The sequence below is a fragment of the Gymnoscopelus braueri genome (assembly GCF_963280865.1).
Source record: "Gymnoscopelus braueri genome assembly, chromosome: 6".
Taxonomy (NCBI): Eukaryota; Metazoa; Chordata; class Actinopteri; order Myctophiformes; family Myctophidae; genus Gymnoscopelus; species Gymnoscopelus braueri.
The window spans coordinates 28,231,124-28,246,680 of NC_137607.1; the positions used below are offsets into that span (position 1 = coordinate 28,231,124).

General features: G+C 40.2%; 1 protein-coding gene across 2 annotated transcripts; it reads left to right on the top strand.

Moving 5' to 3' along the window:
• The first annotated feature begins 8,554 nt into the window (after nt 1-8,554).
• Nucleotides 8,555-14,734, top strand: gorab (golgin, rab6-interacting). 2 transcript variants are annotated; one of them, XM_080430235.1, is made up of 5 exons: nt 8,555-8,755; nt 9,327-9,684; nt 10,194-10,295; nt 10,447-10,587; nt 13,186-14,734. In XM_080430235.1, exons 1-5 carry the CDS (start codon nt 8,701-8,703, stop codon nt 13,646-13,648), a joined length of 1,119 nt encoding a protein of 372 aa, XP_080286361.1. In that variant the 5' UTR covers nt 8,555-8,700; the 3' UTR covers nt 13,649-14,734. The 2 variants fall into 2 exon arrangements, with proteins under 2 accessions (XP_080286361.1, XP_080286362.1); XM_080430236.1 differs by having other exon boundaries at nt 9,327-9,669.
• The last annotated feature ends 823 nt before the right edge of the window (nt 14,735-15,557 follow it).

Below are 15,557 nucleotides of genomic sequence, written 5' to 3' on the forward strand. Positions count from 1 at the left end.
TCTCCAAGAACATTAAGAGGGTTTGGCATGAGGTTGACAGGGCAGAGACAAGGAGCCAAGTCTGGAGGAAATGGTAATGATGGAGGAGGGACTCAAGTGCAGTAGTCGCTCTGAGAGATGATAGTCCTGCTCTCTCAGGTCTCCGGACGTATTGCTGCACACAGAGAAACAGCTGTGTTGAAATGACATGACATCCGTAGCTATGTTTATATGGTTCAATAATCACTGCAGCTCAATGCTGACCTACTCTATGTTCACTGACACTGGAGAGAGAGAGAGAGATGTGGGGCGTTTAAAAGGGAAATGTCAAGAGGTAAATGATGATGTGTAGATAATTGAATCAAATCTCTCTTCATCATCTTCGTCACTAATGTTGAGGGTGGAGAAATAAAGGAAAGGCAAAAAACAAGTGTGAGGAAGACACTGGGGGAAGAGAAGGGAGCGAGTATGAGCGATAAAAAGAAACAGTGTGCGTGATGTCAAGCCGCTGGTTAGTGCTGCAAACTGACTGCAGATGGCAGGACGAGAGAGGTCAGGGATGGAAATTAAAGAACAAATTCAGAACAGCAGCAGGGGAAGACATGCTCTGGCCGAGACGGGGAAGAAGGGCTGAGGGGTCGACGCAGACCAAGCATATGGGCTTTTTAAACAGCAATTAGACGCGCCCCCAGCTTCCAGCCCAGAGCCACGGGGACGGGTTGACCCCTAATCATCCTCAATTTCTCCGGACCCCTCTGACTCTCTGATATGCGTCTCCTCAGATTGGCTGTTTATTTTTCACAGCACTTCCTGTTTGATTGAGCGTGAGCTGCGCGTCTTTATGGATAACAGGGAGGGCAAAGGTGACGCACACACTTGCTACATGCAATAAACCATCCCCTCTCTCCCCTCCCCTCTATTAGCCAATCTCCTATTCAAAACAAATGTATGTCTTAAGTTTCCCATTTCTTACATTGTAACAAGGCGTACATACATGTTAATGGCTGTTACTGTTTTTCCAGGTTTCCTTTCATATACAATACTTTGCATTACAGATTTTGAGGTGGACATTTGGAATACAGTTTTCCACACCTAATTTCTCAAGTTGTCCCATATATCACGTAGAAGGTCAGCACGCACAAACTGCATTCTCTTTAATTAAGTTGATCAAAAGTGACTTTAGATTGATGTCCAGTTACTGTACGTAGGAAGTTTGTCCAAACAGAGTGAGGGAACTTTCCACAGGGATTATGGGACACACCCCAACGCACGTGGGCGGCGAATCTGACATGTTGAACTCCTGAACTGCAGCACAGGCATCGGAACTCTACCCCCACTTACACCACCCCTTCTTAAAGGAGAGTTATAGTTCTCCCACCTCTAACCCTTATGTATCCCTGAAGGTCCTCTCAATAATGAGGTCTTTGGTCCTTGGCAATCAGGGACCCAAGGCTGTCCCATCCTGGCCTGCCCTTGTCTGACACTGCAGCAAAACATGCTTTAAATGGCCAGCCAGCCAGCCAGCCAGTCTCTCACTGCCATCTGGCCCCCATGCCTGGCCCTGTCTCCACTCTGCCCTGGATTTATGCCCTTCTGAGGTGTTTCGCCTTTTAACTCACATATAATTGGCCCCCAGATGCGAAAAAGATGTGGAGGCCAGTTTTTATTAGTTGCCAAGCAGGGGTCATTGTTTTTGCATTGCTTTGACTCCTCGGTGCTGCCAAGGTTAAAAAGACAGACATCATATCCATACATTGACCAGTTTCATCAATGCATCGTATAACTTTGAGGAGCACTATCAAAGTTGTAGATAGTTGCAGGTCATGATAGAATGGAGCAAGCTGTATTGCAATGACATTTTTATTTGTAGGAAGTTGCATGTGTAATGGTAAAGAGAGCTGTAAAATGAAAGCGTTTGGATTCTGTCCTTTCCAGCAGAGTCCTAAAACACCTTCTGTCTTGTTTCCTGACCATAGACCACCACGAACTACCACCATGGATAACTCACCAGACATGACCTGCCACCTGTCAATTTGTGTGAGTTAATAGGCGATATTCATAAGAAAATAGCACAAAACACACCCATACGTTTCTGTTGAGGAAAGCTAAATAGTATTTCTCTTGGCATTCGGGGCGGTTGAATAAGACCTCCTTATTTCAAAGTTATAACCTATACAGTACTAAATTGTGAGACGCGGAATGTATTGAAAAAATGTGTAGAAATAAATAGTGTAAAAAATACAAAATTAAACAAATTTGACACCAATAGAATACAACTTTGGATCAATAATTATATACTGCATCTGTTATCCATCCCAAAAAAAATAAGTGAAATAAAATAAAAGTGTGTATGGCAAAAACAGATTTGAAGCTTAATAATATCTATGTTGAAATGCATGCCTCCAATTTATCTTTTATCATATTTCTACAATAACACAAATGCATTAGCAAGCACAACTACACCAATTATGCCACAAAATCTCTGCTTGAAGAAAAATAAGATTCAAATATTAAGTGGGCTTTCAAATGCATGCCTCTACCCAGCAATGGTTATGGGAAAATGCTCTGCCTTAGTAACTAAACCACTTAAGCTTCTCAATTAGATTTTACAGTGCATGCTTTTCCATGCCTCCTCGTAGCATGAATTGACTTTCTCTCAAAACATTGGTAGTCTAGTACAGGGATACTCCAATTTTGTACCTCAATTCATTGTGAAGAACAAGGACACACACACATGCATTAGACCAGGAACCCCTATTAGAAACAATTTCCCTCGAGAACCCCCACCTAAAAAGGTTTTAGTCGGCATGCATGGTGTGGTTCCTTTTTACCAGTGGTGGAAAAAGTACTCACATTTGTTACTTCAGTAAACATATCAATACTGCAATGCAGAAATACTTAAGTAAAAGTCCAAGTACAAAAGTAGGCTATTGGTATCAAAATGTACTTAAAGTACCAAAAGTAGGGGCGCCTGCTGGCCTACCGGTCCAGGCGCATATATCACATATGTTGGTAATCCAGTTAACAGCGTGTAGCGAGTTCGAGTCCCGATCCCGACGACCATTGCTGTGTGTCTCTCCCCATTTCCTGTCAGTCTACTGTCCTGTCAAAATAAAGGCTTAAAAGCCCCCAACAATATCGTTAAAACAAAAGTAGAAAGTGCTTATTATGCAGAATGTCCCCATTTCACAAGTTTTCAAATGTATAAAATGTTTAAAAATCTTGAAAATAGCCAATCTACAAGCTCACAATGCGTCACATTGTGAGCTTGTACATCTGCTATTTTCAAATGGCCGAAATGTATACAGGGTTGAAGTGGTTAATGTATGTTTTGTAATAATCAAAATCTACAAAGTAACTTGTAACTAAAGTTTTCAAATAATTGTAGTGGAGTAGAAAGTAATAGTACTGAAAACTGGAAATATTCTAGTAAAGTAAAAAATACCTCAAAATTTTACTTAAGTACAGTTGTTGAGTAAATGTACTTAGTTACTTTACACCACTGCTTTTTGTCAACCTCAACAAATGAAATGATGGCAAAACACCATTCACAGATCACTGGGATCCCTCTTTGGGAAAATACTGTAGATGTTGTGTATCATCTTGTGTCACTTTAGTGTCTATTCTGAATGACTTTTCTTGCCAGACAAGTGAATGCTGAAAGCTATGTTTTGCAAAACTATAGTCCTTAGAGTTATGAGTAATGAAGTGAGTAGTGATCTTTGACATCTATTTATCCCTCTACTTTGCTGAGCCGTCATTTAAATTTCATGCTTCTTTAACAGAGAGCGGATCTTTAATTAACCTTTGACCCTTATGACCCCCAGGCAATCCCTGCCAATGAGGCAAGATCTGGATAAGATGTCAGGGGGAAACAGGAAAACACAAATACATTTTAACATATATTTAATTTCATATTTAATTTGGTTATTTTAAACAGAAACGTCTACTATTTCTTAACAACATATTTGTATTATCTTTGCCTTAGGCTTAGAATAACCCAGGCAACAATAAATGAATGAATGAATAAATAAATGCAATTCAGTCAGAGCCGGCCCAGCCAATAGGCAGAGTAGGCAATTGCCTAGGGCGCCATTGGGGGGGGGGGGCGGGCCCACCAAGCCAAGATTTCATTTTTTTTTTAATAATAGAAAAATATACATATTTGGGCCTGATTGTTCGTAAATAGTGCCTAAATAAAGTGACTAAAGAGGTGCGTATTTTCGATAAGCACAAACGGACGTGCGTGCCAACCGGCGTGTAAATCTCTGATATGTGTGTATCGCCGGTCTTCCTCATTTTTGTCTGACAGTCAGAGGCGTTCACATGCAGAATCATTTGCATTGCTCCATGTCCCATTTAAGACCATAAAAGGCAACCGGAAACTGACGGAATACATACTCTTCAAAAGGGACAGATCTACAAGCTGACAAAGCGGCGCGACGCACCGCATGACAAATTGGCTGCGGTTACATGGACAGTTTTATTCCACTTATATTTGGAATGAATGAATTCATTCAGAATAGAAATGCTCATGTAAACACCTCAATTTATCCGGTCTGATCTGAATGAATTTTCATTCGGGTTTGGAGGGAGAATTTACCATATAAACACTTTATTCCAAATGCTCCTCTCTGTTTGGAATACATGCATTCTTTTGTACATGTCCGTGCGCTGTGCTTAGTAGTGCTGTCAGAATTGGCCAAAAATGACCTATCAAATCTCTAATTCGGCCACGGGTGGTGCTGAGAAGCGCTCGCTTCTGCGGGATAAAATGAATGATTCTATTCTATAGCGTCATTTAATAAGCCTGTAATGTTTAAGCCCAGACTTGTCCAGGAGAACTGACGCTCCAAGGATCTGAGCCTGTGATGGAGGAACAATTTGTACCTGTCCTTGACATGAAACGGGAACTTATAATCAAAAGAATCTATTCAGTCAGATGAAACGTTTTTTTGTTTAAATAAAATTAAGGTAGCCTACATGAGAAATGTGACAAGTAGTATAGGCTAGCCTAAGTTTTACTGTGTCTGGTACCAATACAAAAAAGGAAATCGGTCTGAACTCCATGCTACTTTCGCATTAAAATGGCGATAACAAAGGAACGCAGGCTTGCACCGCATACAACGGTGCCTGCCTGGCCAGGAGTCGGTGCGTTGCTTCCAGGCCTGCCTACGACCGACAGACCTCCGCCGCGGAGAAACAAGGGGGCTATTGCCTCCTCCCATGCCCACCAGGGGAAGCTCCGCCCCGGGTAGTGGAGCCAGGCGGCCCTTGGTCCATGCCCGGGCGTAGGCAGGAACCACTTTGCGCATGTCAAAAGTTATATCCCGAATTAGCTCCATTAAGAACCTCTCACTCCGCTATACAGCTCCGAGATGAGGTTCTATGTGGATGTCACCCAGAATCGGTAGAACTTCGGCCAAGGCTCCGCTGTTTACCCTTTTGTATACATCGTGTCCAAAAACTAATGGTAGATTCCAACATGTACAGATGTTTAAAGTTTGGTTGGGTGGAAAATATAATTTAGGTTGGGGCACAAAATAACCGTTTTTTAATTACTTATTTAGTCAGCCTGTGGCCATGTTTCCCATTCAACCCGGAAAACCCCCCTACGTCCGCTGCCAGTACTGCTCCCGGTTTCGCTACAATGGGAAACATGGCCACAGGCTGACTAAATACATAATTTAAATGGTTATTTTGTGCCCCAACCTAAAATATTTTCCACCCAACCAAACTTTAAACATCTGTACGCGTTGGAATCTACCATTAGATTTTGGACACGATGTATACAAAAGGGTAAAACAGCAGTGTGTGTGTGAGTGTGTGTGTGTGTGTGTGTGAGTGTGTGTGTGTGTGTGTGTGTGTGTGTGTGTGTGTGCGTGCGCGCCCAATATTGCCTTCTTTAAAAAAAAGAATCCAGCAAACAGCCCAAACAAAGTAGTCCATTGAAGTAGATAGGGACAACTCTTGTTGTCGAGGCACAACATTTTAGATCCCTTTAGAGCAGGGGTTTTCAACAGGTGGTCCGTGGACCACTTGTGGTCCCTGAAGGTATTGCATGTGGTCCCTGACCTTGTTGCAATATGTTTCTTTCTTCTTGTTCAATGGAACAGTGCATATTATCGACCTGGTGACCTATGATGACATGTCAATGTTGTCAGTTTCTGGGAAGTCAAGTTTCTGGGAGGTCAAGAAATTCCACAGAAAAGGGAGTTAGAATCTCAAGAAGGGGAAGTGTAACGGATTGCCTGATGGAGTCATCATTATTATGAAATGTGGCCATATAATTGCATGTGTCTGTGTAGTCCATGGACCACTGGTTGAAAAATATATATTTTAGTTTGTTCAAGACAGTATATTTAAATGTAATATTTTGTGGTTATTTGGTTATTTTGTGCTGCACCACTAGGCCATAAAGATATTCATTTAGATTACTCGTTTTGAACCAATGCTGCACTAATTTGGCTTGTGATTTTAAAAAAGCCATATAAAAATCACAGCGATTCATTGATGTGAAAAATAAGAAATGTACTTTTACTTTTACTTGTACTTAAGTATTTTTAAAAGCAAGGACTTTTTTACTCTTACTTGAGTAATATTTTGACTGAGCTACTTTTACTTGTAGTGGAGTCAATTTAACCAGGAGTACTCTGCACTCTTACTCAAGTACTGGGGTCGAGTACTCTGTCCACCTCTGTCCACATTGAACCTCATCTCGGAGCTGTATAGCAGAGTGAGAGGTTCTTAATGGAGCTAATTCCGAATGAATGCTTTGGGTCATGTAAACGAGGATACTTTTATTCAGGTTCCATGTAAACAGGTGAGTGGAACAGATTATGAATCTCTATTCGGAATGAGTTCATTCTGAATGAATACATGATGTCCATGTAACCGCAGCCATTGTAGATCAGCGCAAGCGAGTCTCTTACACGATTAAACGTTTATAAAGTAAATAGCCGACTCTCACGTGTAATGAAGAGAATAAGAAGTTTGTTTACAATTTAACCTCACGACCAAAGGCTAATAAAACTTGGAATGGATATTATATTGTTACGTCCCCGTCTAGGGGAAAAAGAGATGCAACATACTGTAAAGTGGGAGTGAAACTGTGAGGGCGGAACACACACGCGTTGCATGATAAACTATATGTAAAAACGTCAGAGGCTTGACATGTTTGACATTTCAAATCCGTTTCAATATGCAAATTTGTACTTCCATGTACTGCCATTCTCATGTCTTACTAAATAAAGTACATCAATCAATCAATCAATAACTCGACCTGTATTGTTAGAAGGATGCATTCCAGATCATTTAAGTGCTGCATTCATCCCTAGGTATATGTGCAGAAACCGGTTTATTAGTTTCATGGTACAGCAAAGTAGAACGTGACGCGAACGTGCGTGCACAATGCACATGCAACGGCCACGTGCTATGTGAATGACAACGACTTGTCGTACAGCACGTTAAGTTACATTTCTTTGATAAGACTTTCAGAGGTCTTTTCTCTCTCTCTCTCTCTCTCTCTCTCTCTCTCTCTCTCTCTCTCTCTCCATGCCAGGAGATAATAAAACACCTTTCTATCTACTCAGATAACGCCCAATACAAATTAATTAATATTAATATATGATAGTTTTGTTTTAAATGTTCTAGCCTTGATGACCATGCAGTCTTATGCAAACGTTAAAATGTAAATTAGATAGCATTTTATTTAGACAGATGCCAGGTCATTGTTGACCTGGCATCCTAAGTATGTGTATAGTTTCAATGTACATCATTTATTTATGTTTCGATATTATTATTATAATGTTTAGACTGATGATAGGTTATTGGTTTATCAATCTATATATATTTATATCCTAGATTACTGAGGCACTACACTTTGCATTTGATGTATTACCTCGAGTTTATCTTGCTTACTGTAAATCACGTCGCTAAATGCCAAAATTGTAAATTGTAATTTGGCTTTTGTAATTTAATCCTAGTTATTTGTGTTTGTGAAATATCCTTATTTATATATAATAGGCTATGGGGGGGGGGGGGGTGGAACAGATAAACCAGGTAAAATGCTGCCTTGGGCCAAATTCCTCAGGGCCAGCACTGAATTCAGTGTTTTTTTTTACAGGAGTAGCCTATGTGAAATTGAAATGAAATCACTTATTAATGAATGAATGAATAAATAAATGCAATAGTGCTGTTGTTGTTGTGTGTGTGTGTTTTTTTTTTTTTTACAGAAGTTGAAATGAAATCACTTATTAAAATGCTCCAAATATGACTGTTTGATAACTAAAACGGAGAGTAAAGAAATAAAGTCAGGAGAGGGTAGTCTTTAAGACCGTGCCGATAAATATGCCTACATCATCATCATGCATGTCTCCAGAATGTACGCTAAGGTACCTGAATTAAATATTTTAAGACATTCTTTCGGCCCCCTTTTATGATAACGTTTGTCCTGACATGGCAAAATCATGTAGATTCTGTCCATGTTTTAGTTCATTTTATTCAGGCGTCATCCGTGACTTCACTCCACCGGTCTTTTCACGGGGGTCCTTGACGTGGCATTGATAAACAAAGATGGCGGCTGTGGGTAGCGTTTGGATGAGATAGTTAGAGTACATGGATCATTTTAATGGTTTTAACCTGAATGGACACGTAAAATAGTACAGATATACATTGTTTTGCGTTGACAATCCACGGAGATCTACCCCCACGGACTGTAGGATGGCTGGGTGGGCAGGGTTCTCTGAAGACGAGCTCCGAAAGATTCAGCAGAAAGGTAAGAATGTTCACTACAGGGTGCAGTGGTGGGAAAAGTGCTACATTTCTTTACTTAAGTAAAAGTCTCAATACTGGTATACTTTGTTACAAGTAGAAGTCCCGCATTCAAAATGTACTTGAAGTACTGGTATCAAAGTATTGGTATCAAAATGTACTTAAAAGTACAGAGAGTAAAAGTACTCATTATGCAGAATTTCCCATTTCACAAGTTTTAAAATGAATACAAATCGTATGAAATAGCAGATCTACAAGCTCACAAGAGCTTGTTGTACATCTGTTATATTCAAATGGCTGAAGTGTGTGTGTGTGTGTGTGTGTGTGTGTGTGTGTGTGTGTGTGTGTGTGTGTGTGTGTGTGTGTGTGTGTGTGTATATATATATATATATATATATATAGAAGTAAAATTATTGGAAATCCTCCAGTAAAAGTACCTCAAAGTACAGTACTTAAGTAAATGTACTCAGTTACTTTACACCACTGCCAACTAGCGTGAAGTATACCTGTTGACAGTATTTATGGTCAATTCACTGGTCTTTGATGATGATGCATATTATCTCTGTTTGAAACAGACCAAGCGGTGCCATCAGCAGCGTTGGGTCGTGGTCGGAAAGCTGCCCCCACAAACCGGAGTCGGCTGCAGCGGGAGAGAGCCTTGCTATCAGCCGTCCCGCAGAACACCGGTACCGCCTCGCCTGTACTTTCACCGGGACAGCAGCTCGCCAAGCCGCCGCCGCCACCCCCACAGCCCACACAGCCCGCGGTACCTGTACTACCTGCTGCCGGAGATGATGCTGAAGCTGTTGTTGCCTCCAAGCCGTTGGTGGAGAAGATGAACGTAGAGCCTGTCAATCATGTTTCTGCTGCAAAAGATGACTCGCCACCTGTTGAACTGGAAAAACAGGAGGTGGAATTGTTAGTAAGTTTTCGGTATTAAACGCTGTAGCTTAAATTGGTCTTTAATTATCACTTTTGATTTGCTAGTTGTTGTGTTCAATTCATCTTTAATCTATTAAAATACAGCAGTTCAAGCCAAGTCTGTTAAACATTTCTGTCCATTAGTGTACCAATTACCAATATCAACTGTCCCCATTGGATTAGTAGGCTTTAAAAGAACTTCAGATTTTCTGACACAATGATAGCATAGGTATTAAGTGTACACTCACTGTCCCTGTAAAAACAGCAGAGGCACCATCGGATAATTATCACCATAGAAGCATTTTGAATGTTGTTCATTTGCATCCACACCTCACACTATTGTTATCATACCCAAAACTCCTGCCTTTAGCAATCCTAGTTTTTTATTTTCATTTTGTATTGCTAATAATTAACGTATAAAAACAGAATAACTCATCTATATTATTATAATTTGTCCTTGAGGTTTTAATTGTAGAAATAGTTGTATGACATAACGTTGTGTCTTTGTTCTTCCATCATAGACGAGAAAAGACTCGAATAGAGCAGCTCCAGCACGAGCAGAAAACGATGGAAGAGAGGAATAAACGTAAAAAGGCTCTTATTACAAAAACTATAGCTGAAAAGTAAGTACGGGTTTCATTACATGCTTATCATTAGAACTCATATTTAATCAAGAACAATGTCATTGCTTAAACTTCACTGGTGTCACTGCGACCATGAATAATGTTACTGCTTTTGGCAAATTGCTACCAATGGCTGATGCTTTGTTCTCAGGTCCAAGCAGACTCAGGCCGAGACTGTGAAGCTGAAGAGAATCCAAAAGGAGCTCCAGGCCCTTGATGACATGGTGTCCAATGACATCGGCATCTTGCGAGGCAGAATAGAGCAAGCCAGTTGGGACTACAGCATTGCTGGGTACAGTATATATCTTGAATAAGGAGATTAAGACCTGAGGCCGATTCTAAAAATGTCTTATAAATCCTAAACAGTTTTCTGAAAAAAAATTATGTTTCTATATCAGTTGTTTTTCATGTCAAGGACCCCCCAAAATTATATGTATTTGCCCACCGACTCTCATCTAAAAATATTTTGTTCCAGGGAAGTCCCAGAAGCAAAGATTTTAGTAAAAAATGTTCGCTTTAAAAAATATATATATTCAAAGATTTTCACACCTTTTCACGATTTTTCCTAAAATAGCAGATCTACAACCTTGAAGCGCGGCACGAAGTGACGCGCTATGAGCTTGTAGATCTGCTATTTTTGAATAGCCAAAGTATCAAATAACGGTTAAAGTGGTTACAATCGAAAATGACACAGATGCTTTCCTGGTTTTAATGGGTTAAGATTAGGGGTGTGCCGATACACTAATTTCACCAAACGATACGATACGATATTTGGCTCACAACTTCGATACGATTTCGATACGATACGATACGCACTTTTTTTATTATGAAAAATATATGGGGGAGAAAAAAAGCAAATGCAAACAAATAATTCTGTTTTTGCATTATTCAGATATGCGAACTTGTAGCTTTTCAGCTACAATAGCCGTTTTGAATCCAAATAGGGCAATAGTGTGACACCTGACCCGAAAAAAAAAAACATGTTGTCACCCTTTTCACCTCGGGGCTGTTTGCATGCCTGATTATTATTATTGTTAAAAAAAAAAAAAAAAAAAAAACTTTTTTATTTTTATTTTTAAACGAATTTTTTTCCCCCCAAAACGATACATATCGTCACGAAAACGTATCGCGATATATCGCGGGACGATATATCGGCACACCCCTAGTTAAGATGTATGCACTTGTTTAACCAATGGAATGATCTAAGTGCATGTCATTGTTTCCATGAATTGCCTTGTGAAGCCCAAATAATTATTTGTGTATTTTTTGTCGGTTGCAGACATTGTCTGAAATGCACGCTGTAAGAGGAGTCTGCATTGACTGTAAATCTTCCACTTTTAAACTCTGGAAACACTGCCCCCTGCAGTGTGTTTTGAGTACTCAAGCAACCTGTTTTACACACAGCACACTTGTAATAATGCACGTGTTGTCAAATGCTTTAAACCACTTTCATCACTACTAGTCCCTTCCAGATGTTCTCGGGTTTTGTGTGATAATCCTGTTTATTCTGCTAATTAGTGCTAATATATATTAGTCATAGATATTATCCTTGATGATTTTGTAGGATAATGATATTGCACGTTTATGTTGATCATTTTGTTAAAGGTAGGGTAAGTGATATTTTTTGGTTAAAACAAAAAGTATTTTTTTTAAAGGTTAAAATACTATATTCTGATCGTAATCATTGCTATAGAGTGTTTGTTCAGTAACAGGAGTCTCCCCGTCTCTCCAGCTCTTTAATAAACAGAAAATACATTTTTCGGTAGGTGTCAAAATCTCAGCCAATCAGGAGAAAGTACCCATTTTTAAGCTTAATTTGTATAGTTTTCAGTTCCAATTTTGCATGCTCATTTCTTAGTGTCATCACTTCCAATTTCACTTGTTTAATCTGTATCCTGATTGAGTTCTCTGTCCTGGTTGGATAAAATTGGAAATGAAACTACAAAAAAAAAAAAAAAACTACAAAATACATTTTCTGTTTTATAAAGAGCTGGAGAGACATGGAGACTCTTTATATGGACAGGACACTCTATAGTAACGAGCACTATCAGAACATAGACCCATTTTGCAATTATTTGAATAATTGCAAATCACTTACCCTACCTTTAAGTAAAAACAAAAAAATCTCAAGTTTCTCTTTCCTATTATGAATTACTATAACAGTAGCATCAATCTCTGAATCAACTTGAAGCTGTTTTCACCCTTATTGTAATCCTTATTCTCATATTCACATATCGGCCCCAGTGTGCCTCACATTGCGGTGATTGCAGTTTCACTGTGGTTGTGGGAGCTTAATAGACAGGGAGACCCAGTGAGATTTACTGTAACACCACAAAATCCGGAGAGTGAACGTAACTCTTAATGTGTAACTTAATGTGTAAAAACATACATGAGGGTTCATCTTAACACTTAAGGTGGCTAACTGAAAGGTTGCGGCTGTGCAATTGGGCTGTTTCCAAGTGGCACAGGAAGATTTCCATGTTCCATGTTCAGACATGGAATTAGGTTCTCTATCAAAACTGGGTCTATCCAGACATTTGGACTCATTCGGTTAGCCCTAATTTTCTTTCCACCCTGAATATCCTGCTCAGCTCAGTTTCTCTCTCTCTCTGTCTCTCTTTTCTGACATGCTTAATCCTTGACTTACATGAGATGAAATAGAATAGAGATGGAAAATCTTCTCACTGTGCTGTACAATGAAACCCTGTAAAATTAAACATTGTTAGCAACACCAGAATTGACAGTCTTTAATCACTGACATTAAAATTGACATAAAAGAGTGGGATGTTCTTTTTTTTACCATTGTTACTCATAGGTTTCAGACACCATTCCCCCTGACCCTCTTGTCCATAATCCTCCTCTCTCCTCGTCTCAATTTCTCTGTGCACAGAAAGCGCTACGAGAAGGCGGAGGCTGAGTACGTGGTAGCTAAGCTGGACCTCCACAAGAAGACGGAGACCAAGGAGCAGCTGACGGAGCACCTGTGCGCCATCATCCAGCAGAATGAGCTTCGCAAGGCCAACAAGCTGGAGGAGCTGATGCAGCGACTGCAGGTCCATGCCAGCGAGGAGGAGGAGGAGGTGGTGGTGGTGGTGGGGAGCCCAAAAGAGGACGAGGAGAAGAACGGGAAGGGTGTCCAGAAAAACGGGGAGACATTGGTGTGTTCTACCCCAGAGCAGGGGTCCACACTGGAGGGACAGACTGCCAAGGAGAGGGTGGCAGATTCCACCATCCATCAAGACCGCCCCCCAGTGACTGAACCACACAGTGGCGACCAGGACTGTAAGATGCTTGACAACTCCCCTCTAGAGCAGAGCGAGAGCGAAGCTTCAGCTTCAGCTTCTGCCTCCTGATTGGTGCTCAGGGGAGGTGAAATATGTGTATATCTTGAGAGATGATTGTCATTTCTAGATTTGCAGTGTCGGTACACATTCAGGGATTTGTCCCTTATTCCTACCATAGGGATTGTAACACTATATACACTAGCAATTACTATTGTTTAACGCTAATAATGTATACCGTTGCAATACATTTAATATGCAACGGCCTTGTGTACTGTATCCTCGGAGACTGCGTGGGAGTATCATAAGCAGTCATTCATTCACGCTGACAAGTCTGGCTGTTGCAGAGTGAATTACAATTGTATTTTGTTACCGCCTGTCTTGGTTATTTGGTCTTTATGTGGCTGCTTCTAAAAATTCTTTTTTTCCCAAGCTCTTCAAACATGTGGCTTTACATCATATGTGAATTATCTCTTCTCAAAGCAAAAGGTTGAACTCAAAGGGGCGACTGTTTTCGATCGCTCCGTCTGTGTGACAAGAATGAAAGATGGCTCGTGTTTACTTCCCGGAAAAAAACTTTTTTTTTGCGTAGCAGATGGAGGGAAGGATTAATCCATTTATGTTATGAACATAAAGCCATGCATTTTATGTTGTAGATCAACGTATTAGCTTGGGTTGGGGTAGTATTTCACAAAGCTAATTCAGTCGAGTTGAAGAGCAGTGTCTGCAACGGGCCTCCTAAATGGTAAGGTGATCTCTTGTAATGTATGGATGGATGGATGTATGGATGAAGCTTACGTTGCCCCTCTGTATGGATTTCTGCATCTACATATTTGTATGGCCTTGGGGGATTTTTTTTTCACTTGCTGCGTATTGAACAATCTGTCCGAACTAATACGACAATCTAGCATGAATATTCAGCATTATATGTTGTGACCAACTGTATAAAGATGATAGTTTGTTATTTTGTTAAACTTTCTATTTTAACTACAGATTGATGAATTAATTGGATGCCAAATACACGTATATAAGGTGTTGGGAGTGGTGTTATTTAAATGGAGAAATACTGTATATTTTTTACGTCTATTTTTAGTTATACTAATGTATGTCTGATCCATTGCATAAAAAAACCAAAATCAGCTTAAGAACAAGTTTTATTTGCCAGTGCCATTCACAATACACATTTGTATTAAGAAAAATGACCGAATAATGTAATCATGTCCAGCGGCCTCAAAGCTTTGTTTGTAACTAGGTATCTTGGTGAAACGGATTCCCTGAAGCTTGTGGTTCCAAGAAAGGAATTTACTGAGAATACTTCTCAGACTCCCATCGCTTTTTCAAGCCATTTTAAAGTGCAGTGAGTGTTTCTGTAAACCGCTTTGAGATTTTACAGCGTTCTGGTCACATCTGGCCGTCTGAATGAGAGCCCATAAAACCAGCTCTTTTAATTAGTGAGGGAGTAGTGACTGACCACCGCATGTCCCAGGCACCTCCAAGGTCAAAGTTTTAAGTGCGTTTGATATCCTGCCTAACTGATGTGCATATTTCAGTGAATTCAGCTATATAGGCCTTTGGTGGACATTATTGAAATGGTCCTATACAACATTGGTTCTCAAAGTGGGGTCCTTGGAAGGGGTACCAGGAGGTCACCAGCAAAATTAGTTAATAGCGTCACAATCATTTGAACCACTTTAACCATATTTTATACTTTGGCTATTCAAAAATAGCAGATATACAAGCTCGTAGTGCAGCACCGAGCGCTGCGCTATGAGCTTGTAGATCTGTTTTTTTTTTTAAATCCCTGGCACAAAATATTTTTGAGGGGGTGGGGTGTCCGCAGCCAAATGCATATCATTTTGGGGGTCCTTGACATGGAAAAAGTTTGAGAACCACTGCTATACAGGCCTATTATGCGGTAGATAGGTCTTACCGTCTTCGGCCTCAGAATTTGGTTTTGATGATGGGAAGAATAATTGTCACG

What these genes read in the sequence shown, in the direction of transcription:
- gorab (XM_080430235.1), top strand. Translation starts at nt 8,701, where the DNA reads ATGGCTGGGTGGGCAGGGTTCTCTGAAGACGAGCTCCGAAAGATTCAG. An exon ending in CCGAAAGATTCAGCAGAAAG is followed by an intron (nt 8,756 to 9,326) that starts GTAAGAATGTTC and finishes TGTTTGAAACAG; the next exon opens with ACCAAGCGGTGCCATCAGCA. An exon ending in TGGGACTACAGCATTGCTGG is followed by an intron (nt 10,588 to 13,185) that starts GTACAGTATATA and finishes CTCTGTGCACAG; the next exon opens with AAAGCGCTACGAGAAGGCGG.